We start from the raw sequence: 27,658 nt of genomic DNA, 5'->3' as shown, positions 1-27,658 counted from the left end.
AGTTATCTCCAGAAACAAATTAAGTTATCTAGCAGTGTTGTCAGGAAAGCCTTGTCCCTTTATGTGCAGGAAAACACGCAGCTCCAAGCTCTCCCTTCAGCAATGAGCATAATGCCCKCAGAGCTCCTCGGACACTGAATTACGTAGCCTTGCACAAGCCTTGCACAAAGACTTTTGCTGCAAGCTGCACCAAGGAGAGGTAAAATGGTGGACAAATGTTTTCTCCCCATGTTTCTTCCCCCCTCTGTTTCTAGGGCACCTTTTGTCAAGACACTGAGGCACAAACAGAGACTTTTTATGATGTGCTGAAAACTTTTATTTGCAATAACCCTGCTGCCCGTGCTCTCTCTGCCACACATTTTCTCTTGATCCTGCTCTTTCTGAGGCCCAAAGAGGGGGAGTCGTTCCAATTTCTGAGGTCTAACTCCCAAGAGACTTTGACTTCTAACAGCAGAATTCCAGCTGGATGAAGCRTTAAATCAGGAGCTGAGGCAATTCAGGTGCATCTCATCCACCAGCTTCTTTTAGAAGCCAGCAGAGCAGTGCYTGGCTTGAATGTCTCCATTTCTCCCTGCTGTGGCCACCAGGCCTCATGTGAGTGGGCAGCAGAAGGGGTTCCCTCCCTTTACACTACTGTTTTATTGAAAGTGAAAAAAGCAGTATTTTATGTTAACTCTCTTCATGTGAACTTGCTATGCTGGAATCACAAGGTAAAGGCATTTTCACACCTTGTTTGTGCTGTGTGTAATTGCTTGGTGTCTGAGGAAGGCCTAGATGGAGGTGATAGATCTTCAAAACACTCCTGAAATAAAATAATATAGAGAGACATGTTTTTTGAAGTTTAAATATAGAGCCATAACTCTTGCTAGAAGGCAAAATTACTTATTTCACTTCAAATAATAATGATAATAATTTCAAGTGCTATTTCTGCTTCATCTGCGTATGTTGTTTTTGTGCTGGATAAGAGTAGTACTACAATGGGAACAGTTTTATAATGGGAACCATTAAAATGTTTATTCTTAATAGACCTCAAATTTGCTTTCAGGTTCTCATGTCTCTCTAGAGTGACTAACTTACAGTTTATCATGATTTGTATTTTTTTCCTTGTTTTTCTTTTTTAGGGGGGTTGAGATGACTAGGACTCTTATAGGTAGGGTTTTAAAAAATCTCTCATATACACACAGAGGAACACATATACTTAGTTTTCTTCCTCGCAAATTCATTATAAAAGTATTTCATGATTGTAATTTTAAAGCCATTTTTAGGATGTTTTAATCACATCAGTATAAAAAACTGTTTGTTTTTTTTTTCAGCCATAGTCTTTAATTAAAATTTTATAAGACTTGGAAGAGTTAAGTGCCTGCTGCAAAACATTTCCTAAGCCACATAATTTCATATCACAAGTTGATTAAATACTAATACAAATATATTATTGAAGATTGATCACCTTGCTTTGGAAAATAATTATGAAAAATTAAATACTTAAATGATAGTAGAAACTCAGCAGGCAGAAACCTGACAGAAAATAAATGGAAAAAATATACACTTAAAAGCTAACTCACTATATTTTGCTTTAATGTTACATTTCCTAGGTTTGCATGCCTAAGGTAAGCTTTTAAATGCAAATGCAGGCATTGAATTAAAATAGCCTGATGGAAAGAAGGTAACCTAGTGCTAGCTGCTCTGCATCTCTGGTGACTTGAGTCGTATTTTATGTATATCCCTCAAGATGGATCGGGAAGTGTGGTCATTGGAGTATTCTGTTTGCTGCCTCTGGCTTACTTCGTGTCCGGGGAATTATCATAAATTACATGCCTGGAAAGAAGCAGGTCAATACAGAGCTCATTGCTTAACAAAACCTYGTTACAGCTGGTGGAGGGTGGGTTGGAATGGGACCTGCACCCACTTCTGTCAATTTAGTTATTCAGTTGATGTGATTTTTCTACAGAATCAGTCAAATGGTTCCAGTCCCTGCTCTGGCCTTTTATGTGATACGTGCTGGTTCTTGTCCCTTCCAGGAGAGCATTAAGTTACCACTAGAGGTCCCCTTCAAGTCTGTTTAATTTTCCCCTCACTTAACAAGTTTGTTAACCTACTCATATCTCATCATCCTCCAGAATACAATGGCCACCTGCTTATCCTGTGGGTGATCCTTGGAGACAAGGAAATCTCTTTTCAATTACCTAGGGCAAGGAGGTGCATAAAATAATACAGATCTGATAAGTAAGAAATCCCAGAGTAATTGATAAGTAATCCCAGGGATATGGGCCCAAGATTGTTTTGAAGGAGTTTGTGCTTTTGCAGGTTACCTAATATGCAGAATTTTACCTCATATGCAGATTTTTTACTTCCTTTTTTTTTTTTTTTTTTTTTTAAGAGCAGTTTTCAAGTGAGAGTTTTCTTGCATTACATTTTCATGAACTTAAAGTTAACAGCAGTGCAGCAAGCTGCCACTCTGCTCTGGGTGTTCAGAGGGCTGGAAGGCTTTGAGGGCAGCCCCCTCACTACTTTATACCTCCAAGGTGGCAATTAGGCAGTGGAGTCACCATGTGTAGTCACTGGGGGAGCTACAGTGACCGAAACTAAACTGTGGTGTCCCGTGCCATACTCAATGCCATCAGAAGTCCATGTCAGTTGGAGAGCCCTGGCAGATGTCCTCCATGTCCTCCTGCCATGGCAGCTGGAAGTCAGGCACAATTCTCTCTGAGTATCATGGACATAGTGTCTGCTGGTACTAATTTTTCAGCGGAAGAAAGAATGAATGATGTCTTCTGCCTGTTTTCTCTATAGAGCTGCTGCTTGTAGCAACATGAGCAGCCTTATACTTGTTTGTGCTGTCCTTAGCACACCTGGGCCCCATCTGAGCAGCAGCATTACTACTGTTCCTGTGGTTCATCTGCAGGAAAGAAACAGGGTTGCTTGATAGTTAACTGAAAAGAGGTTTCTTGGATGATCACCATTGTCTCCCAGAGCCGTCTGTAGAGTGAGGCTGATGCCTGCTGTGTTCAAGAGAAAGAAGTTACCAGCATATGAGTTAACTACCCCAAATGAACTATATGGGATGCATCTCTGCCAGGCTTTAGGGAATTAGCTGTCGACATTAAGATTAGAAAAGAAATAAACTTTACTATAATTGCTTAGAGCCTCACTAACTTTTGTGTCCAGGTTTGCCATAGGAGACAGTGTAATAGACCCTGCAAACTCCCTGGTGCGCAGCTTGCTCCGCCTAGTGACACGTTAGGGTTAGAGGTTGCTTTGAATCGATGCTGTTGTGCATGGCTTGTGCTATGGAGATCACTGCCCAAGTGATCGTTCATATAACAACGTGCTCCTGCGGGCTCCAGATCCGCTCTTCCTAATGCATTGCTTGGACCCTTTAACAAGGACAGGACCCCTTCTTTTATCTGCAGAAAACAAGGACACTTGTCCAGATCAGCAGGCTGGCAGGTGATTATTTTTTGTACAGCTCTTTCCTGCTGCTGAGGAGCAGGAAAATCAGCAAATGTGATGAGGCCGTTTGCCATAGTTCAGTTAGGATGACGGGAAGCAATTGTGGGAGAATTGGTGTTGCTGGGAGAGTGCCAAGACGAAGCAGCCATCCACCGCCTCGTTCCCAGTCTGAATGGGTAATAAGGTATGGGTTATAGTATATAGTAGTGGAGTAGTTCTTATAAGGTGGGAAGTTGCTCGTTCTGATTAAGTGTCTGTACCAGCTAAGTGGAGAGGCCATTAAAAATAATATATAAAAAGACCTCAGATGGTGATAACAATGAAAAATGCACCCCTGCGCTTAATGAAACCACACATGCAATTGGTCAGGTGATTCACATATGCACTTTTTCCTGTAGTCTTCATTTAGTGGTTATTAAACCTCAAGATTGTAGAATTTTACTGTGATGTAACACAATTGCTTGGTCTTAACTAAATGTGTCCCCATTAAGTTGAATTTATGCTAATTCTGTCCCAGCTAAGCAGCAGACGGTGTTCTTGGCTGTGCCACTGAATAGCTTCCCTAGGAGACATCCCATTTAWGAAAGTGATGCACCCCAAGTAGAATATAATTAATTACATTTTTACTTAAACTTAATATTTTACATCTGCAATCAGAATAGAACTAGTTAGGCTCTAGATAGGAGAGGAAAAAAAAAAAAGACTTCCTGAATAATCTCCAGTCCATAGAACTGTCCTTATGTGATTTGTGAAATTAATTTTTAACTAGTCTAGGCTGTGTAGTTTCTTACATTTGTATTGAAAGATAATTTCATAGCCTGACATGATTTTTCTGGTATTTAGCTGAAATTTTGCTTTCTTCTKTTTTCATTTATTTCCTAGTTACTCTCCTCACAGGCTGGCTTACATGCCAGGAGTTGTTGGGCACCAGGTCATTCCAACAAACTCCTTYAATTTTCAGAAGTCTCACTAAAGCCAGAATAGCTGGATGAATTTGACTGGAGAATTTGCGCTTTTGTTCACTACAAAATTCAGCTACTTGTTCTGGGTGATATGTTCCCATAACAGTTTATAGGGTACAGAAAGGGCAAGGTCCCCAACTCTTGTTTCAGGTACTGGCAAGACTTGTGAGGATGCAGCAAAAGAAGGAGAAGGTCTTTTACCAAAGGGAGGGTTGCCCTTCAGCATGATGAACTAGGACAGTGTTCAGTGACATTTGCAGTAGTTCAGCCTCTCGTGTAACATGCATGTGTAGCACATTCCCTGTGCAAACTCAGGACAGTTTTTGGTTAGGGTTCTCATGTGAGTTGTAACAAAGGGATAAAGATGTATGTAGGGTCCCTACAAAGATGYAGGGACAAAGATGTAATTTCTCCAAAATTCAGTTCTGCTCTTGTAGGCTGACAGCTTACAGCTATGTTCATTTATTTGCATCTAGGCTATATGGTCATGGGGAAGTAGAGAGAGACAGTAAATGTAATTCAGTGTTCAGACAGAACTCCTCAAATTGGCAAATAAGGAGTGTTCCCTAATGGGCTTCTTCATATGCCAAAAGAAATGGGCAGCAGGGAGCACTATATTGAATACCTGRCTATGTCAGGGGCTTTGAAGACATTGAGTATCTGTGCAGAAAAGAAAGTTTTCAAGCCATTTGTATTCTAGTGGCTAAGAGGAAGCTTAGCCATGAGTTATAGCACCRGTGTGTGCTTTTCCGATTCATGCTTTCTTGAGAGGAGTCATATGAAGTTATTCCCAAGCATCCTGGAACCAGGAGTTCAGCAGAAAGCTGTCACACATGGACACAAACCATGTCCATTATAAGTTCAGTCCACAAAATCTTTTTAAAAGTTATGTATGTAGTAGGTCATGGTATGTTTCCAGTAAACATAATGATGCTGACTTGGTTTTTGAGAGCATGACAGTGGGGTTCTCCCTTGTGAAAACAAAAGTTCAGTAAGGAACCATTCTTGAGGAAGTAAAGATGAATGAATTAATGACATTCCATTGCATCTTAAGTGTTATCTGCCCCTGATGCTGATTTCTAATCCTTGGTAGCACTTGGGGAGGTTTGCCATTGGAAATGCCAGCTGTCAGTCACTGGAGGTGAAACTCTCTTCTCCCATGACTAATGGATGGCASCATGTGCCACACTGAGTGTGGGCAGCACAGTGGTCTTGGGACTCCCTTACATGTTTGCTCAAATATGTACATTTTTGACAGCTGGTATTCTGTCATTTCCATGCTTCCATAAACTGTAATCTGCTTTAATATTGATACTGAATTTATGGTCASACCTTGCAGGACTCCAGCCCCTGCAATATCCTGCTCAAAGAAGGAGAGGTTGGGAGGCCACGAGTGGGACTGTCGCAGAGGCAACGCAGCCCAGCGCGCAGGGAGCTGCTGCGTGGCCGTGGGAGCTCGGGTTCATTGCTGGGCACCTTCCATGTTACCTTCTCTAGAGAACCTGCAGCCCCTCTGCCCGGTGGATGGTGCCTTGCTTGCTCTTGCTTGCTCACACGTGGCAACATATCATCGTATGTTGGRTGACAGCCTGGTGGTTGGGACAGTTGTCTCTTGCTTGTGTGTTTGGTTCAGGTGGCAGAAGCTGGACTGTGCAGTGGGGAGGTGGGAAGGGAGGTTGTGCACTCGTCTTCCTGGGAAGCCTGTGGAGTGGACTGTGGACTGATAGGCTCAACACACAGGTGAAAATGTCAAGCAATTGCACAGCCTGCTCACGTCAGCTCCAAGTCTTGGAAGCCCTAAATGTGGGGAGAGGGTGAAATAGTAAACAGTAGTTCAGTATCAGAAGAGCAAAAAYGATGTTGCTAAAGTAATAACAGGCAGAAAAATCATCTGCTGACACGAGACAAGGTTAGGTACAAGGATAGCATATTTTGATGTGGCAGATTGTATTCTGTAACGTAGGTCTGACTTGCAAATGTGTCTTGCCTGCTTTGTCTCTGGGCAGTTTAGGCATTTGACAAATCATGTCTGGGAATTGGCGAGTGCCTTCATTGTTGTGCTGTCTTGTTAGCTGTCACGGGAGGAAGTCGGTGCTCATTCAGGCTCTGTCTAAACGGAGCGGTGCTGTTCAAGCCCCTTGTCACACCATCACACGCGAGACTAGATTTTTCCATATGCARTTTGAAACGTCCTCTGCCAGTCATGTTATTAACGTGCTCCGGCCTGGCTCATACTGCCACTTAATGCATTTGCACATGGGAGGAGAAAAACTGCAGCTGTCTAGAGTTGAGATTTAGATCCCAAAACCTCAGTGCCAAKCAAACCTGAGAACATTCCCCAGCTTTTGGGTGAAGACTAACGAGAAGCATGTTGCTGGGCAGGCAGGGAGCAGACGTGAGGAGYGTGTGTGAGCCTGCATTACTCTTACCTCAGCACCTTACATCCATGGAGATTGCTCCAAGTGTTGGCAAGAAGGATTTGTGTGGGAAGAAAGGCTGCTTAAGGCAGTGTCTGTATCTGAGCATGTTCCCAAAGTAACACCAGGCTTTGAGCCTGAATGTACTTCCACCTATGGCTGAGATTGAAAAGCATCTGAATTGGGCCTTATAAATAATATGTGCTTGTGTCCAGGTGTGCATGAGCTCCTTTCATGTAGTCATTTCTATAACTTAGGCTCCAGACASTTATCCTTATTTGTATATGTTCTCCATGCTCATGAGCCTCAGTAGCTAACACTGCAGCTGGGCATTGAATCTGTGAGTGTGGGCAAGTGGTTGGCTGGCTGGGTGGGGGTTTTCGTTGTTGGCTGGTTGGTTTTCTCACTCCACTCAGTAATCCTTGTTAGGATTATTTCAGGTTAGTTATCCTACAACACATATTGTGAGGAAAGTGATATTATAAATAAGGCCTGTTGCAGTTACAGCCCCGACTTACTTTGCTGTTGCACAAAGCAAAGGGCCTTGTAGAAAAGTGTTGTTTCTGCAGGCAGGTGTGCCCAAGGAGACGTAGCCTTTGGGACCAGTTCCACATATAACCTAGGACGTGGAGCCTGCTGCAAGAAACAGTARCTGTTGTCTTGACCTCGTGCAAGAGCTGAGGGTAGGTGAGCCTACAGGTAGGTGTATGTAGATGAGGTGAAGGAAGCTTGTCCAGGAGTACTAGAGCTCTTTCATGGACCTCTAGTCAGAATCTGAAATGTRTTTTATTTTGTTACCATTTTTCCAATTTTCATGAAATTGTGCTACTTCACTTTTGAGCAGTTGAAGACTGGCTGCTACAGATTGCTGTATTGGCTCCTACAGATATCTGTAGGATATCAGGATATCAGGATATCATTCATCAGAATCTGATTTTAGAAATACCAAACCTGATAAACCAGTCACATAAGAGGCCAGTCATGTCTCTCAGTGCCTGTAATCTCAGCCAGGTGCTTTTCTGAGGTATTTTAGAGATCTGTAACTTGCTGGATCCAGTGCAAATGTATCTTTGCAGAGTGTAACAAATGATAAATTAATGTCTTTAATGGTACTCAGAGTTTTCTGAGCAGGCAATCAAGGTAAGCCAGAGCTAACTGCTCTTACCAGTGCCCACTGATATCTTTAATATATGTGCCCTTTACAATAATAAATGTACAGACTTGGGAATTCCTTATGTCTACAAAACCACATTCCCAAGTTTCAGCCTAACTCCTTTTTGAAATGGGCTGTTTTCTCAATGCAGATATGCCTCGTGACTTCAATGAAATAAATATGCATCTACCAGACACCTGGGATGATAAATATTGTCATCACTGGCAAAAATCCAGATGTGCTGTTGGTTGCAGAAAGAGTTACAGAAATTCTTATGGTGGTTGTTTTGCATTTCCTGTTTTACCAAACTCCTGGGAACTACCAAAAATAATGTAGCACACAAGATMCAAAATAGCATCATTTATTTCACTGCTCTGACACATTTGAGGATGCACAGAAAGAACTTATTTCTGCATTCCTTCTTAAAGATATCAAACAACTCTGTTGCAATAAAAATGGCTTTCTAAACTCTGCAAATGAGAGTGTTCTGGACATACCTGAGTAATGCCTCATGTTGATTTAAATAGTAGTTGTGTGAAAGAAAATAGSCATTTTGTGCTTCTTTGAAAAAGGCACAGCAAACTGGCAGATGAACATTATAAAAGCCCACAGGATGGGTTCTGTGGTGACAGTAACAAGCATCTCTTTTCCCAGCATCAACTGTGAACAGGTATTTAGTCAAATTGTAGTTCTTTGTCAATCACCACTTTTTCACTGCAGGGGAAAAAAAAACTAACATCTTTTCTCTTCTGAGTGCATTGGATCTCTTTCTACCTAGTCCCTTTCTATTTATTTATTTATTTATTTATTTTGCTGTTACTGGGAAGGTTGAGAAACCTGCTTATTTTTTTTTGCTAATACTTTCCTTAATACCCAGTGAAGAGTGAAAGATTGAATGTTTCTCATTTAACAGCAAAATAGTTGCTTAATTTTCAGCTAGCACTCGCCCAGCATGCATAACCAGCCTTGCTGTGATGGTTTCGCCTTGCAGGAAGCGTTGTGCAACCAAATTAGCCTGTTGTCATGCTTCCCAGATCTCTTGTTAAATGCATATCCCAAGGAGGATTGGGAAAGACCTTTTAATTAGGTCGTCTTTGATTAGTCTTATCTGAACATCATGTTTCATAAAGAAAAATCTATTTAGAAAGGGTGGGAGAACGCCATAAAATGCCTRGCTGTCCTTTGCATCCATCCACATGGGAGTTCAGCTCACGAGAGGCCAGTGTAGAGGCAGATGATGTAGTAGCAGTCAGAGGGCAGAAGGTATGGAGGGAGCCTTGATATTGATGAGGGTAATTTATTAGGTGCAGTGGGACAAAAGAGAGTGGGAGAAATCATGCTGACCTAGCTGAAGCAGGATTTATATGTTGGAGGGTTTATGTGGCAGGGGACAGCAGCGGGAGGAAGGCTGTGGAGGAAGCAAGAATAAGTAAAACRAGATTGATTTATCAGCTCTAAATTGTTCATCTGTATTCCATTCTTCACTGTGCTGCAGAGGAGGAGAGCGGCCCTGGCACCATGATTGGGGAAGAGAGCAGCAGAGGGGGAGGAAGGTGATATCTATCACAGGCACCAAAAGTATTTAATTTTCCAGAGGCTCTGATTAAACAAATGCTGCTGCCTGGCAGCCCCTGCAGGCATTTGTTGGGACAGAATTAATCAGGAGGTAATTTGTCTGCCTCAACAGGCAGAGTGATTTGGCTCCACATTCTTGAGAGAGACTTTTTTCACCAGAGCAGCCACTTTTCCAGAACATCCTTTTGTGACTATGGTCAGGCTACCCTCCTTACTAAGGAATTGATGCAGGGATTTGCTATTGATGGGCCCAACTGGGGTAAATSGTCCCCACAGATGATGTCCTGTGGCCTTCATTAAGCTGACTGTGGAGTTCTGCTAATGGCCAGGGAGGAGGTCAAAAGGTGTGAAACACAGGACTGGAATAAGGACTGGGTTGCCTCAGTGTTTCACCTGCTCCCCCACTTGAAACCTACCTGTGATTTTTCATCAGCTTTAAACCACCGTTATTCTCATTGGTGGCCCCTCCCCTTCATCCAGAGGAGCTGCAGGAGTCCCAGTAGCAACCCTACTGACTGCAACTTGCCCTTTCTGCTGCATGGCCAAGGGTGAAAGCTACTCTGCCTTGTGAAAGCTACTCTGCCTTGTGATATTTTTTTTGAACTTCCCAGGCATGTTCATATGAAACAACTGTTGTGTTTTTCAAGGTACATTCATTGCCTATATTCATTGACTTTCCTTTTCATGATCTAGTGGTGTGGTCACAGGTGAGAAGCTGAGTTACTAGCCTCGGCTGGGCTTGCTTTGTCTTTTCCTTTCATCTTTTATTTCTGTTATATCTTCTAGGTTAAGCTATTCTATTTCACACTGTTTATATGTGTTGTGGGTTTCAAGGATATGTGACAATACAACAAATAACTTGAGCTTGGAAGGGCYCCACAGTTGAGGAGGGATGAAGCTTTGAATTATACAGGTCAGTCACATGAGTGATTATAAAATCTTAATACTGCTCTGTGAAGGGCACGTATGTTAAGAAAATCTTATTTCTTCAGTGAATTAGRAAGTTGAAAAATACATTCCTGTGACTAAAAAGGCAATGTGCCTTATTAACCTTGGAGTCTAAATGTCCAGGGCTCATGGGGAAAGAAAGATTAATTCTGATAGATGTAAAACAGTTACTGGAATGACTTAACATTCCTAATTGTGAAGCCGTTGTCATTTTAACACCTCCTGACTTTTCATGATTTGCGGTAAGTACTGTCTGCCCTGAAAAGGTAGGAATTTCCCTCTTTGAAGGCCCTTGACCTGCCTGTTTACAGGCTTGTGGAGCTGTGAGGTAAGAGGAAACCTTAAAGCTCTGATACTCTGTTGTCTAGGAAACCTGTTAGTAGCTCAGACCCAAATGTTTCCCTCTCTCGGGGTGGATTCAGGCTTGATGTCAAATTTTGCTTGTTTTGGAGATTTTATTTTTTAGCGGGAATGAAAGAAAACTTTATTGCTATTATTTCAGGAATGATACTGGAAATATTTCTGAAATGTTGGTCTCCTAAAATGAAATAGAAGTTGCTTTCATAAAATAAAATACCTGTAGAATTGGAGTAGTTGGATAAAGACACAGATTTATGAGCAGAGGACAAATGATACCATCAAAGCTGATCCCTATGGTGCCTCTTGCAAATGGACCATTTTGGCTTCTGTGGGGCAAATAGGGAGACAAATGTGCCTGAAGAGAGAAGACTTCCCTCTGAGCTTCACTTGGACACATTTGCTTTGTACTCTAAAATCTAAAGTAAGAAGTGGTCTCAGCTGGGCAAATCTTTTAGCATCTAGGGAGAAAAAACCTTTCCCTTTTTCTTGCTTTTCATAAGATGGAAACTGGAAGTTTTAACATCTGCTCTCCCAGTGAATAAATTTAGTAAGTCTGAGAGATGTCTTCAATTATGCAGGTTTCTCAGCTCTTTAATATGGAAAGCTGTCTATCCCTTGTAGCATTCTGTTTGCTCTCCAGAGAGGCCTAAAACTTGCTTTACCCCTTCAGGGAAAGGTGCAATGGAGGAAGAATCGGCAGCGTGCTCAGAGCTCATCTGGTAGGATAAGATTGCTCTGCAGTCTGTGCAAATGAGATRTTCTCTGAACATCCCCCAGAACCTCCTTTTCAGAGAGAGACTCCACAGCAGGACATCCCCGTGTACATCCAAGTTGGAAGCRCTGCTGCCCTGTTTGTTTTATAAAAGCAACGTGCCTGCCAAGTGTTGGATTTTGCACTTGAAAATGGGCTTCSTGGTGGTTTAGGTGGAAGAAATTACACATCCCTGTCACACCTACTTATGCTGCAGTCATTCAGAATAGCAGCTTGCCTTTTCCTACTTCAAAGAAGAAAACAAGAACAACAGGAAGGAGAATTACAGGGGCACCATTATTTTATGTGTAAAATGTTTCTAGTGTGGCTTTTGTTTAAGGACAAGCCAAATATCCCTGGAAAACCACAGTGTTAAAGGGAGACATGTTTAAGGGCCCAAGAGACCCAGCTTGCTTTAGGAGAAAGCCCTGGAAGGCTTTTGGTGAGCGAGCTTTAAGCAGCAGCAGCTCCTGTCGCATGCTGGCAATGCTGGGCTGGCCCAAGCAGGAGGCCAGCTCGCATTGTGGTCATGGGCATCGCCATCACCCCTTGGAGGCCTCTGCAGAGGCAGCTGTCGTAAAAGCGGTAGCCAGCCCTGCCGCCCCGTGCCCATGTGGAAGATTGTGGTCAGCGCACTGCAACATGGCCGCTGTGGCGGCGCAGGCCCGGCGCCTCGCGYGCTCAGCCTCGAGAGGTGCCAGGCCCAATCAGTGACTCTTCAGCACTACAAACGCAGTCATTTCATGTACCCAGAGCCTGAGGTTAGTCTGGCCCAGGAACAGCCTCCACCAGGSTGCTGCTTAAATCCAACGCAGAGCGCGCTGCGGAGAGAGTGTAATAATTCACAGGTTCCGTGTTCCCCACCGTATGCGTGGCACAACAGGGCTCCTGCTCTCTCTTTTCCCCTCTCCTTCCCTGAGCAAAATACGGTTCCTCCCACCTGCCTACAGCCCTTCAGCGTGTGCGAGCAGAACTCCCACGTTAGTGTCTCTGCCAGAGCCTCCCTTCAGCTGCTCCTGCCGCTCTCATGTACAAGCTGCTCTGCTTGCCGTGCTTGGAGGCTTCCTTTATCTATTGAGTTGCCTTTGCTGAGGTGGTTATTCTCCATCACCACCATTAAGCTCTTGATTTATCCTCTCTCCTTGTCACTGGGTTTGAGGGAGCAGGTGCCCAGAGGCAGGGTGAAGCTGGAGACAGAAGGACCTTCTCTGTGTGGAGAGAATTTGGGGCMATCACCCCCTTCTCCCAAGGGCCAGAGCTGCTTCCCTGTCAAAGAAGCCTTTGGCATCATCCCAAATCCAGCTGATRTGCAGCCTGACACCTGAGTGCTTGCTGCTCTGGAAAGCTTGGGAGGCAGGAGCTTCTGCACTTCATGGGGTTGTGTGACATGGACTTGCTTGGCAGGGTTAAGGCATCGCTCCTTATGGGCAGGATGGGCACCATGGGCAGGCTCATGCCCACATGCAGATGTTACTGCTTGGTCTCACCTCTTCACTGCTTACTGCARTCAGTAATAGCTGGGATCTGTATGAAAGTGTTGCCAATGCCAGATCTTTGCTGACAGGCATATAAAACCCACTAGCAACTAATTTGAAGTAAGAGTTATTAAACTTTTTCCAGACTTTAATATGTCTGCTCCAAAGGTGAGAAGAGGGCTCTTCTGTTGTTATTTGGCTGCTGGTTTTGTAAGTAACCCTAATGTTGAAAGAAGTAAATATTCTTGATACCTTCTTTTTACTAATTATTCCCTGGTTTGTTGTTGTTGTTATGGTTTCTTATTCTAAGAAGTGGGTTTAGAAGCACAAGCATGAAAAGAGGAATTGACAAATGGACCAAAAAGAGGAAGATAACAAATGGGCTGCAATCTTTTAAGAATCCAAGTATAAATAAACTTCTGTTAAAGTGCTTTGAGGAGGAGGTTGATGATTATTTTTAATCTATGCTTTTTTTTAAGTCAAGTATCTAATCTTAAGATAAAAAGTTTTAAGTGCCCCCAAACCTACCCCATATTAACAAAACCAGCTCAAAATAGATTGATTGGACTATTCTCATGAGTGATTTGAGATGAGGAAAAAAAAAATCATCAAAATTAATTGATCATAGATGCAGTAGATGTTTTTTCAACAGCAGACCAGACACAGGCCCTTTGCCAAGCCTATGTATGTACTAAGCCTGCTATACGTACATACCCGTATGCAAGCTTATTTGCAGTAGTCTGTGAGCACTGATTTGTTTTATTCTTCTGTTGCTGCCTTCTGTCTCGCAGAGTAGGTTGGCTTTTGAACTGGTCAGTTGCCAGGGCATTTTTTCACTACTATCCTTAAGCACAGCCCTGTGTTCACAGGAACTTCTGAGATGTTTAAATCTAGACATAAATACTGCTTTCTGTTCTTCGATGTTTCATTCTTTTCAGAGTTTGTTCTACTTGGGCAGGGAGAGAAAGGAAGGTTTAAGTTTTGAAGAACACACATTGTTTTCCAGTCTAGCACAGCTTGATTACAGTAACACCAGGGTTTGGTTTGCCTTTTTTTTTTTTTTTTTTTTTTTTTTTCCTCTTATTACCTTCTTCTTGATATTTCTTCTTGATATTCACCTGATGGGAGTAGAAAACCATTCTTATTGGGTGTAAATTAGAGATTTTTGGCTGGCGCATAAAGCGCATGAGCTTACATGACGGAGACAACTTTCTGGGTTGTTTTTCTAGCAGCCAGTAAAGGTCACGCTTACATTGCAGCCTAGGCAAAACGTGTAGTGATGGCACCTCCCTACCTTTGTTCAAGCCCTRCTAAATACCAGCCTCTCTCACATGCAGCCGTTGGAGACTCCTCGGTACACAGCGCAAGGCTGGCAGTATTTGTCCAGCAGCTTTCCTGGCCGCATTGCCTCTCCAGGGGAGCTGAACRTGCGTCGGGCTCGGAGCGCCTGGGAGCCGAGCTCACAGCGTGCCCCTCACGGGGAGCGTCCCAGGCCCGTGCTCCTCTCCAGGCCTTCCTCGAAACGGGGCCTCTGGGCTAGTCAAGGTCTTCCTCATGAGCAGTTTTTAGCATCCTGTACTCCAACTGGCGGCTGTTCTGTCTCTAGCAGTAAGGAAAGTTGATATTTGGAGACATGTTGTTCTCCATGTTCTTTTTGGTGCGTTCCTTCAAAGTTTGACTTTGTGATTTTTATAAGCAATGAACCTAGGACACCTGGAAAGGACTGCCTCAAAGAGGGCAGGGGGTTGGTAATTTGGGGTGGGAATTGTGCCAAGCAACTGAAATAGGCTGAGGCAACTCAGCACAGGTCAGCTGTCATTTTTGCTGTGTGTGTCCCAAACCCTTCATCCAGAGCTATGCAGAGGCATGTTTTATGTGAACATTTAATATGAAAAATCTTCATTTTATTCTCATCAGCAGATATTTATCTTTTTCTTTATTCTGGTATTTGTAGAGGTATCTGTATAAAATCAACAACAGTGCTGAGGACTTGGCTTTATGTACAGGTAACACACATTTGTTGTTAAGACTTTTGGGTTTCACCTCAAATATCTTTTCCTTTCAAAAAAGGATGACGCTTAGGTAGATTGCTGTTGGAGTAGTTTACTGCTTTYCTAAGGAGCTTTGCTAGGTAGGTTTTTTTTTCACCCTTAATTTCCTTCTGGCAGCTTTTGAAAATGCGAACAAGGCAAATAATAGTGCTTTGCACCTACATAAGTCCTTTTGTTTGAAGAATTCGAGTGTGCCTTAGATGCTGAAAGGCTCTCATAGTCCTACTGTGAGCTCAACGCTTCTAYCCATTTTACAGCTGAGGCAACGTGAAGCATGAGGCAACTGTGAGTTGCTTTCCCAAGATCAAACGTTAATTTATATGTAGCATTCTGCTGGGATATCAGAATTAATTCCATTCTAATTGAGGAATGTCTTCTATATTAGTGTTTAACAAATGTGTCCTGTGTATTTCTCGATACCAGTCTTGGATACAGTGATGAAGTCAGTGCTAGCTCAGAGCGGCCTCCTCGTCTCCGCAAGTTGTCTCTCCATCCCCACGCTGTTTGCCTGCCCAGTAGCGTGACGGGCTGTAGCACCAAGCCTAAGCTCAAGGCTGGTTTGCCAGTGAAGCCTGACGGGCTGAAGCAGCCTGTAGAGCCTCCATGTAGGCCTGAGCTAGCCAGAAGCTGCAGGGYGGCCAGCCTTGGGCTCATGTTGCTTTGCTGGTGCCAGGGTATTTCCTTATGGACTTAAAGCTCCTGAAGACTCAGTGCATGCCAGAGGCAGGGGCGATGCCCAGCAGTGTTAGTCCGGCCCCTGCCAGCAGCCTTTCCCCAAGGACCTTCCACCTTCCCTGGGACCCCGCGGTCAGCTCGCGCTCCACCTCGGCTGYGGCACCCGGGCACTTTGCCCACTTCACAGCTGCCTCCTTTGCAGCGCTCTGTTTTGCCTCCTTCGAACCATAACAGTAGCCTTACGAGGCTCCCTCCAGCCTGGGCTTTCCTCTGAAATGGAAAGTTGCCAGCGTACAGGGGTGGCCTGCACCAGAATGTTGGAGCCATTTAGTGTGTTCCCGGGAGCACGTCAAAACCCTAGAAAGACACAAGCAAACAAACAAAGTGAAAGAGCAGGTATAGCCCAGTCTGTAGTGAAATTTAACCAGAAAAGAGGAAACAGAAGTGACTCAGTATGGGGAAATACCCTCACAGTGAAGGGGCTCTGCGGAGGCATGTGGGGTGACGGTGCAGGCCCCTGCCTCCTGCTGGGCAGAGCTGGAAGCCGAACACGGYGGGAATCTCTTTTTTTTTTTTYCAGTGGAAACCCRGCAAGAAAAGAAACTGCTAAAAGAAAAGGCCAGAGATGGTTCACTGCTCCCAGCAGCCTTTGGATCTGATGCATTTTAGAATTAGGAAGAGGATGGAGGTTTTCAAAACAGTTTCTCTTTAGATCACGGACTATATTTTATTTTCCATTTGCCGTGTTGTGTGATCAAAAGATCAGAAAACATCCGCTCTGCCTTGATGCTGAGTCCAACCTGACTTACTCCTTACATCTCAAATTCATCAGTATTTTATTCCAGATGTGTTTTACACAGACATTTTCAGGTTAGACCATCATCCCCTTTCCCTCACCATTCTTTTATTGCTTTTCCCTGGCTGTACCACACTGTATTGCCAGCTGCCTTCCACTGATGCACATTGCCCCCACCCAGTGGGTATAACAATATGGAGAGAAGTGCAGTGATCTGTGAGAATGAAGTGTAGTGATGCACTCAGGTTGACTCTGCCATTACAGAGGCCATGAATCTTTTTCATGCATAACTTACTAGCTGCTTACTGGAAATACTGCTATTTTAAGACCTTATTTATCCTTCCAGGCAGGATCAATATGCTCTGGAGTTAGGTGCGTTTCTGTGTGTGTCATCGGTAGTTTCAAATCAATAGCGGGAAATAAACTTGAAGTCAAATACTTGAAGAAATCTCATCTCTATTCTTCTGTGAGAGAACTTTCTTGAGCTCTGGTTTAGCATAACTGAAAGGAAGCAGGACTGAAAGGRAAAAATGAAGTTGGGGCTGTGGTATTTACAAGTAGTTTTTGGAGGRAATAAAGGGCTAGTTTCAGGTGCTTGCTGTGTTAAGGGGATGTGGGCAAAGGGATCAAACTCTAACGAATCTGCTGCTTATGGATATGTCTTTGGTTAAGATTACATATGGTGGCTTGCCCTGCGCTCATGAGAGTGCGTCKCTCTGGCTCAGCTAACAGGAACATCCCATTCCTGATATCCCTCGCTAGGTTTAGTAGCCAGTGAGGTGCCTGAAAATTTTGGAATTGCTGATGTTAGTCCTAAGTGTCGGAGAAATCTCCACCTTCCATCATGGGTAGTAGTTTATTTTTCCTGTAGTGTGTAAAGAGCTGAATGCAGCTTCTTTCAGTCTGAAAATAAATTCAAAAATCCTTTGCAGCAATCAAAAATACAGATCTCTGAAGCTGTAAAACATTCTGGTTCAGCGTTTAGGATGAGGTAGGGCAAAACGTGTCATCATCTTCTGTGGTTCTCCTTCTTCTAAGAGCAGTCTATTTAAATTCCTTATATGCTTAGGTACACACCATATCTCAAGAGGCAAAACTATATGTTGTTGTCCTTATGTATATGACCTGCATAGTAGTGATATAGTGATCCAAAGCAGGCACCTCATTGGGGCAGACTTTGCACAAATTCAGGGTTAAAATATTATTCAAAATTTTCAAAATACCTCAAATGACAACATTTTTTTTCCTCAGGATTGTTTTCAGCACACAGGCATTTTGTGCATGTTTGGCAGTTACAAGCACATCTTGCTTTGTGATACTTCTGACAGTGCTTATTATAATCTGTCAAGTCAGTAATTTGTGAGCTCAGGATTTACAAAATAACTTTTGTAGACCAGCTAGCATCTAACAAGTCACGGTGGATTTAATCTTTTCACTGCTTCCTGTGTTTTGGTGAATCATTTAGTTAATTCCTGCAACTCTTTTTATTCTCATGGCACTGACTGGACCTCTCTGGTATCAATACAGCTATTGCTTGAAACTGTTATTAATATGAGATGTGCTAAAAAACATGTCTGTAGATGTAATTCTCAGCTCACCGCTTTCTTGGGTTACCTGAATGTGAAAACAAGTGTCTATCTAAACATTATTGTGGTCTATTTGTTATGAATATACTGCATAATACATTTTAAGTTCATTCAGAGGAATAGTACATCTGCACAGGGGCCTTTTTGCCTAGTGTCTGGATGTTCCTTCCCTGTAACGGGAGGGATTYGCACATAGCTGGGTTGAATGAAATGGTCGAGTGCCAGTTTACCTGAGATTTGGCTCCTCCATCATCAACCAAACTTTCTTAGTGCGTGATCTAGTTCTATTCACAGAGAATTTGGGTCCAAAAATGACAATTTTAATCTTTCTGATAATTTTTATTAGCTAGAAGCTTTGGAAGTTTTTTCTTTAACAAAATGAAAAGTCAGAAAAAAATGGAGTGTGTATGTGTGTGGGGCAGCACTTAATTGGTGAATGCCAATTAATGCAAGTCCAGGAATCCAGCTAGAGCTTTCTGCTTATTGTTTCTCTTCCTTTGTATGAAACCTACTGGACTTTTTCTATTATTTTTCCTTTTTTTCAATATTTCAACCRCTTCCCCTTATCCAGTCAAATATAAGCATCAAAGTAGTTAGCCAGGATAAAAAGTCTCTTTCCTGAGCAGGGAGATTCTTTGTTTATCACAGCAAAACCAGTGGTAATGGAGAGTCTGGGCATTAAGAAGAGGCTCACAAGGTGCACCGGCCGCGTCGAAGTGGGGCTGGAGAGAGGCGGCGGGACCTGAAAGCAGGGGGAGATGCTGTGGGGCAGGCAGTAGGTCCAGGCCCTTGCAGCCTAGGCAGAACATGCACGAGCCTGGCGGTTTGTGCTTCTGCGCTCGCAGAGGAACAGGGGGTCTCGTCAGAACTGTGACTGGTCACGCCGCTTTCTTTTTCTTTCCTTTTTTTTTCTTCCCTCAGTCAAGGGAATAGGAGGCCATGGAGCTGTAATTCCAAGTGGTGGCCTGAAACTTTCACCTGTTTACCAGCTTTATTGAGCAATGTTTTCAGCCCTTTCTGATCCCCAGTTTTAAATTAGTTACCCCGCTCTTCCTCCTCTGCTCGTTCAGAGAATCTTACTTTTGTTCATAATTTTTGAATATCCAGAACTTGTGTTCTTTGACATCTTCTCTTGTCTCTTTTTTTACCAATATTAATGCCAACTAATAATGTCCATTTAGTGTATGCCATTTAATAATATACACCATTATAAGGTGTGTGCTCTAAGGTAGGCACCACCAAAGCTTATGTTCCTAATTGTGGGTAACTCTTCTTATTTTTGCCTATAATTCACAAGTGCCTGTTATCTGGCGTGTTAATTATTACGTCAGTGTATGGCTAGGGATAGATATATATCTCTCCTCTCATTTTTCCCCTTCCCCACACTTACCATTTGGCTTGAGAACATCTGTACATTTTGTCTGTAAAAAGCCCTGAATTAAATGCCAACCACAAATGATTTGTTCATGTTTTATTTTGCCAAAGGAGATTGTCAGACACTGGAAGGAAATAATACAATATTGGCTGACCTAAGACTTCAATTAACTAACAAGCAAGTTTACAAAGTCTGACATGTTAACTTYGCACATCATTTTTCTGGAGCAGAAAAGCTTTGTCACACAGACCTCATCTTTTGCTCTGCTTACCTCAAGGCATAAAGCACAAAGGAGAACAGGATTTATTTTTTATTTTTGCTGACATTGGTGTTTTGCAAATATCAGATGTAAGGAGGAGTTTTCCCATCTCTATCATTCCCCTTTCAGCCACAGACAACCCAAGTATTTAGTATTTGACTTGAACAGTTAGATTAAAATTGGTGGCTCTGCTTTGAACTGAATTCTCAGGCTGAGGGCAGCATGTTGTTTTAACCCTGCAGGAACTAATGGACTGCTTTCATGTTGWCTTTTTACCAAAAATGGATGAAAACATCATGGACAGTATTTACATTATTTTTACTAAAGATTCTATATCCTCATTTCAAGTATTTAAAGCACTGCTGTCTGCTTCCCCTTTTATTCCTGTCAATTTTGCCCTCAAAGTCCTCAGGCAAGCCYGTAAGGAAGCTTTCTCTTCAGACAGCTGTCTCCTGAGCCGTTGTAATAAAGATATAATTTCCCACATATTCTGCCTGCTCTTTTTCCATTTCCTCTTAACTGATATTCTGCCAAAATCTCAGTTCTTTTTTCTTCAGTTTTCAGTTTCTACTGCCACACCACACTCAGTTCCAGGGCCTTTTTATTTTTTTTTTTTTTAATATTCAGACTTTTCCTGCCCTTTGATTTATTTGTTGCAAATCATCAAACACTTGATTTTCTCTGCATGCCGATTCTCCCCAGTATAACCTCTGTTCCAGCTCTGTTCACTTTCCCATGATATCTTTAAATTAGCTGTCTTTTTCCATCGTCTATTCTGGTTTGCTCATATTCAATGTTCAAATCATCTTCCTTGCCCATCCTTCACAATTTYTGGGGTAGCTTTTTGTCTTTTTCTCAGTCCAATTCCAGCTACTTTTTATTCCCTCTACCACTATGCCTGTCTTCAGTTGAACAAATAGTTACTCATAGTCTTCCATTAAGAATAGTCTCAGGCCTTAAGTTTTCAAGTACCACATGATTTCAGCTTTTTTTTTGCCCCAGACCTGTGACTCACTCTCTGGTCAGGCCGATTGAAGAAGGGGGGTCAGCTGGGACCTGTTCTGAAATGCTGGAGCTCACCTTGTCCTCAACCTTTCTTTCCTTACCGCTCACCCTCCTRGGACTGCTCTCGGGAGCCTGGGAAGGAGTTGGGATTGTCAGGAAGGATGCGGGTGCTGCTCCTGCATGTTCTCTTCACTGTCTTCCTTGCCAGAAGGCAGGCAATTTATTTGAGTTTCTGCACTCTGAAAAGTTCCACACTGCAGATCTCTATTACTACAGCATTAAGCTTTTGCACACTTGCTGCAGGCCTTTTAAACAGCATGTGTGGACCTGCTGTCACATCTTCTACCTCTCATATCCATCTTCACATCTTTCTGGATATGCTCATTTGCTCATGCTAGGGATTCCTGCAGAAGAGTGATCATGGCTAAAGTGGTTAACCCTGCTGATACTGATACCACTTGGAGACTGACTGCTTCACCATTAAACCAGTGCCTGCAAGGCAAGTCTCCTGCCTGCAGACTGAAAGATCTTTTGGTCCAAACTGGAAAAATAGAAATACGAGCAAAAAAGTTTAATCAAACAAGCCAAAACTAAAAACTAAACCACTACCACCCTCAAAAAAAAAAAAAAAAAANACCTTTTTTACAGTTGATTTTAAATTCTACAGAAAATTTAAAGATAAAATGAATTACAGCTTTAAATCCTTTGACAGCCTTTTCCTCATCCCTTGGAATGCTGTCGCCTGAAAATGAATCAAGTTAATTATTCCTGTGGTTATGTGCATCTTACTGGCTTAGAGATGTCTTCTTATCGCTGGCTGCAGCTCCTCTCCTTGTGTTCTGGAATAGTTAAGAAGATTAGAAACTTTTTTTCCCCGGTTTCAGAATATATGGACTATAATAGATGATTCTGCAGTGCTGGAGTCTCTTGTGAGGCTGGTACTGGCACTAAGTTTAAATTTACTTGGGCAGGATGGCGTGTTTTGGGTGAATATTCTCAAGTAATGTGGAGTGAAGGCCTGCTGCAGGCTGTGCATGAGGGGCTGTGGTGAATCCCCGGGCTGTAACAGGGCTCAATAAGAGAAAAAACAGCACTGCGTTATTATCTTTCAGGACACTTCAAGGCTCTCAGGGTGACTCTTCTGAGTGCTCTGAAAATATAACCGTTGATCTAGTTAAGGCAGCTTATCCTCTGGAACGGCCTAAAAAATTGTCTTGMGTTACCTGGCACATGTAAAGTTTTCATTACAGGGCTTGACAGGTTGCTTGTAAACTGAAGTCATTTCCCTTCCCTTCAGAGCTAGATTTTCTTTATGGCCTTCTTTGTCAGTTAGTGCTGTTCATTAAGAATGATTTGGCCATTTCATTCTGCAGCCTTATTTTTGCTTGCTCTGTGGATTTAGCTGACAGGAATCCCTTTGTGACTAAAATGATAAGCTGAATCTTAGTCACCAAATGAATCTGTCCTTCATGTTTTACATTTTATATCTTTTGATTTTTTTTACAGCATYTTTTTGTACAAACCAAGCTGTTGCTTTTCAGGAACATCCAGATAGGCTTAGAAAGGGAACTAGCTATGAATTCATGACAAAAGATTTGCCAAGCTTGATTTCCCATTTCCTGCTTGTCCGTTTGTGTGTTTTTGAACGCTGACATGGACAAGTCAATGAATGCAGCCTTAAAACCTCTGAGATACGCTAAGAAGAGCACGAACACCCGCAGTCTGGTTGCAGAGAGCAGTCGCTGGGCACAGTGAGTGGCTTTTAAAGGCCTCATCTGCCATCCAATGTACCACAGATGGGCTGAGGTGAAGGCCCAGYGCCCTGGGGATGATGCTGTGGGGCAATTTCAGAGGTAGATGGACGCTGCGAGCCCAGAGAACGGGGGCATGTCGTGAGTTTGTGAGGGGAGGGCTTGGAGAGACGTTTCCAGAAGCTTGCAGGCAATGATGAGTGTCTGAGGAAGTGGCCTGTGTTCTCCAGTCAGTGTCGGTGAATGGGTTATTTACTTTAACRGGGTGATATCAAGCTTAGAAATACAAGACAGATTAGATAAATATGAAAAATGGAGCATAAGGTCATGTGCTTCTTGGCAATTTAACTTAACATATATATTATACATATTGTCTTTCTGTTAATGCCTTCAGTGAGTTTGCCTTGGTCATAATGGAGAACGCAGCATTTTCTTACAAGGTCATCAGATAAGAAGGACATAATTTAAAGCAAATGCACTTGCTGAAACAGTCATCTCAGTATAGGAGATGTGAGGTGTAATGTAATTAAAGCAACTGTCTGCAATGTTTATGTACAATTACACTGAGTAGAGAGTACCCTTAATTTGATTGTAAGGTCAGATACATAGGAAGGAAGAGTTGATATCCTTGCCTCTCAGACAGCAGCTGGCAACCCAGTTATAGTGATTTTTGAACAAGATTAGAAGTTCTTGGCAGTGATTTCCAAATGCTCAGGAGACCTGAGTCAACCAATAGCTTTGATGTTTTGGCCAACTAGATAAATATTGTTGGCTGGAAACATTACAGGGCAAGTGATCACCCCGGTACATGCTGGGCTTGGTCACCCCTCTCCTGCCTGCTGTCACCGGGACAGAGGGAGCCTGTCAACTAAGCAGCTCTTTGACTGCACCCTGCGAACAGCTTTCTAAAGAACCATTTGTATTATTTGGGTATTAACCACAGCAGAGAGAACCACTGTGGGAYGATAAGAATTTAAATAGCATTCCCTACTGAATTTGAATCTCTTTTGCATTGTTTAGCCAAGAATAAGCTAAGTACCATTAAGCCAAGAATGCTTCCTTTGGATGGCTCAGAGGACTAACTGGAAAGTAGATCAGCATGCATGCAACTCCCTAAAATACAGTATTTATTTATTTGTGTGCCTGTTTATTTCATGGAAAAAAAATACTCATAGAGGCAATGTTTCCAATGTGAGTACCTGAAATTAAGAAACAATCCACAGATAAGCAACAAAGTGCCAAACTTTTATAAATATTTGTATATGTAATGTAAATATAAATATGTATGAAATGGAAACTACACACATATGTAAGTRATTGCAGGAATTGGATCTTGAATGAATTGTCTGGTTGTTCAAAGGCCTAGGGGTGCCTGCTGTTTGTCTTGGAGAGATAAGACTTTCACTATAACTACTTGCAAATCTGCTGTAGTGCTGAAAATCACTAGGTTTAACTGCTATACCTGTCTAGGTGAAATTGCAGCAATCTGTTGCTTTCTAGGAGCGAGCAAGTTTCATCCTGTGAGCAGGGATGCTATTCAAATGTGTGACTGTCACTAGCCAGGTTTGCATGATGCTGCAGAAATGGCTGCAAGCAGACTGCAAAACTGTCTTCAGTGAGTAATCCCGCGTGCTCAGGCAGTAGTTCAGTGTTGTGTTCTCTCTGAGGGCCCAGGGTGAAGCACAATTAACTGTGACCTCTCACATCACTGCTGGAAGGTACCTAYGGCTAAATATGTTTTCCCTGGGAAGGCTCAGTTCCCATTCTCTCTCTTCTTCTCACATCCTACTATGAGTATGGCAGTTTAATGCAATTAATATTAATTATAAAATATAAATTAAACTAATCATAATTAGTAATCACTATGAAAGCAGAATTTAAAAGGAGAGAAGGTTTTTAAAACATTCAACTTATCACAGAGACTACTTCAATTTTCTTTCTTTTCACTTTAAGGGCATCTCCTTCATTACATTTCCTAAGCCCTTTTAGATATTGAACCACTACCCTGTGAAATAACCATTGATTTCTTGGAGCCAGTTGACCAATCTATTAATGTTCAGATATCCCAATTGTTTGACCTTTCATTGTTTAATGTCCAAGGTATGACRGCACATTTATTACTCGGTCTGGTTATTGCACTCTAAATGTAGTCAAGGAGGCATTAATCCCTCTACGTGGACAGATGGCAGTCGAGAAATTCTTCTTTCAAATGGAATAGCTAATTCCCACCAGGAGAGGAGCAAAGAATTTGGCAGCACAGTGCCATCATCTGAAGGCAAATGCTCCCATGTRTGAAGGGAGCAAGGCTTAGGTGTAGCAAACAGAATTCCAAGCTGCTGCTTACTATCTTAAAAGTCATCTACAAATGCATCTTCATTAGATTTGTAGGAAGGGAAGGGGAAAACCTGATTTGCCTGGGCCAGGTTTGCAGAAATACAGTGTCTACATTGGAAGGATGCCTTTGAAGTAAGGTCCTCTTCCAAGTAAGTGCGGGTGGGCTATCTGTAGGKCGAGAAGGTGACAAAGTCATCTGCTGTCCATCCAAGCCAGCAGCCTTGAGCAGCATCTTGCTCTTCTTAAAGTAGGTCTCTGGGATGGACGTAGTCCTTGCAATAAGGTTATCTGCAGTCTTTGAATGGCTTAGTTTCACCTGCTGTGAGGATGCAAGCTTAAGTCACATCTCGGGAAACAAGAATAGAAAACATACCATAGACAGGGCTGACTGGGAGACTTGAGGCTACACATGTGAAACAATAAAATATTCATGCATAAAGAAAAGTTTTCAGAATGTGTAGGGATCCTCTGGAGACTGAGCTTCTGTTTTAAGATACATAGTGAAGACAGAAGAATAAAGGGAAATTAATAGCGCAGAAAAAGCTATTGCCCTCTGCTTCTGTATCTGTTAATTTCTATCACATCTGCTTTGAAAGCAGAGAGTTGTTGCTGTTTTCTACTGCTTTTTGGCTGTTGGATTTGAGTGGGATGGGCCTTTCTGTGTTTGAAGAATTGTTTTTTTTTTTCAGCCAGCTTAAGCACAGCATCAGATAAATGTTTCAAAGTGTGTGATTTGCACCAGCATCAAGGAAACAAGTCTAGAATTGTGGAGTAATCTCTCCACAGTAGGACAGTAATTTGTGATGTGTATTTATTTGAACTAGCATCAGGCAATTCTCCTCAGTGAACTGTGTCTCAGCAGTTTTCTCCTGATAAAATAATTAATATGCACCCTGATGGCTGCTGCCCAGCCATCCTTCATTCTCATTCTTGGGTTGCATTGTTTATGGCATTGCTTCAAAAGCAATCCTGTAATATCCTTGGCAAATTGATCGCCTTCTCTCTTGTCTTAATGTTCTCTCTTAGCAAGTTGTCTTTCCTTCACTGTGTATGGCAATTACGTACCTGCAGAGGAGGGCACTCCATCACAGAGACCATGGAGATGCATGTTAGACATGCTGAGGATTGAAACTCTAGCAATCTCACCAGAGAGCCCCAAGAACRAAAAAAGAGGAGATGGAGCAGGAAGAAATTGGATAGCAAATACCAATATCCACATAGACACGGTCGTATGGGCAGATTCCCCTTTTGCCATGACAGCAGTGAGGGATGTGAGTGCTACCACCCTCGGGTCAGGAGAGCAGCTTTAAGCTTTTTTATTGCTTTTAATCGGACCAACATGGAGAAAACATGTTGCTTGGGTCAAGCTGGCAGAAGCCTGGATGTGGATGTGCTCTTGTCTCCAGCCTCCTTCTGTCCTGTCCCATCTGTGACGGGAGCATCATCTCCGCTGTGATGCCCACGGCCACCTTGCTGCTGTCTTGTGCGTGGAAGCCTTGGGCAGAGCGAGACATCGGGAACGTAACCAATGCTCGTACATCCATGAGCTCATACATTGTACTAATCAACTTCCGTACCTAGGGACCTCAGTGTGCAAAGAATAAAATTTGAAATAACTCCTCAGAAAGAGTTAACATAGATTTTCTTCTTTGTCTTCTCTTGTCATGCACAGGTTATGCAGGTAGTGAAGGAACAGATAATGAGAGCACTCACTACCAAGCCTAGCTCTCTGGACCAGTTCAAGAGCAAACTTCAGAACCTCAGTTACACAGAAATACTGAAAATCCGCCAGTCTGAAAGAATGAACCAGGAAGACTTCCAGTCTCGTCCGATTCTGTAAGTACTGCCTTCTCTCCTACCCTCTTCCTATATGAAAATATTAACAAATATAAATGATGTTTGAGAACTCTTTGGGGAGAAATCCGAAGAAAACATTCTCTGAAGAGCTGTGCTTGAAAGTGCAAGAGCAGCAACTTCTTGAAGTGCATATGTTTTCTTCGGTGGATAATCACAGCTCTTTCACTGAGTTCAGTTAAACCAGATCCAGCAAATCCCTCCAGGGCCTTGTGTGGCTTGTTTGTACCAAACAAGGCCGTGACATTTCCAGTGTGTATAAGGGTGCGTGTGAGCRTGTTGCTGGCGTTAGTTTTTCTTTTAGATTAAACTTTGTCTTCAGTCCAAGAGCCTTCAAAAATTCCAAATGTCACTTCTTTGAGCAAGCGTGAAGCCCAGAGGAAGAGGAGCCAATACCCATGGGCTCCACAAAAGAATGGGATTGTCTGTTACTGCCTTTGTTTATAGCTTATCTTTGGTGTTAATAGAAAGCAGTTAGTTACTCATAGCCGAAAATGGCCTGGCAGCTGTCCAACGGGATTCTCATTCCTACACTGTTTCCTGCGAAGTATCAAATGTTAATATTGCCACCGCAGCTCCTACAGGAGTCTCGGGATACCCGTTGTTCCGCTGTATGAAAAGCGCAGGCTGCGCTTGGCTCTGGATCAGAGCTGGGCTCGTGGCACCACGGATGCCACAGGACGGATTCCGAGTCGTTGCTGCCACGTGTTCTGAAAAGCAGGAACCTCGTGAGATCAGCAGAGAAACTGCAGTGATTCCAAAGTGTCAGATGAAATGTCAAGGAATTTTGACCATATTTGAAATGGAATGGATCATTAGGATTTTTCCAAAGCTCCTTTTTAGGGCTTTGCTACAGAGGCTCAGATGCAAGACACCTGATT

General features: G+C 42.8%; 1 protein-coding gene across 5 annotated transcripts in view; it reads left to right on the top strand.

The window, feature by feature from the left end:
- Positions 1–27,658, top strand: part of ELMO1 (engulfment and cell motility 1) — a 241,407-nt gene that overhangs the window by 186,494 nt on the left and 27,255 nt on the right. For 4 of the 5 annotated variants that reach the window (XM_026040820.1, XM_026040821.1, XM_026040822.1 and 1 more), the window contains one exon: positions 26,596–26,759. In XM_026040820.1, coding sequence (XP_025896605.1) covers positions 26,596–26,759 — 164 coding nt within the window. Of the gene's footprint in view, positions 1–650; positions 711–26,595; positions 26,760–27,658 lie in introns of those variants that run through there. The other variant, XM_026040824.1, reaches the window with a different exon arrangement.

Source organism: Nothoprocta perdicaria, unplaced genomic scaffold (assembly GCF_003342845.1).
Source record: "Nothoprocta perdicaria isolate Ctin4 unplaced genomic scaffold, notPer1 scaffold_269, whole genome shotgun sequence".
NCBI classification, from domain to species: Eukaryota; Metazoa; Chordata; class Aves; order Tinamiformes; family Tinamidae; genus Nothoprocta; species Nothoprocta perdicaria.
This window is presented reverse-complemented; position numbering and strand designations above follow the sequence as displayed.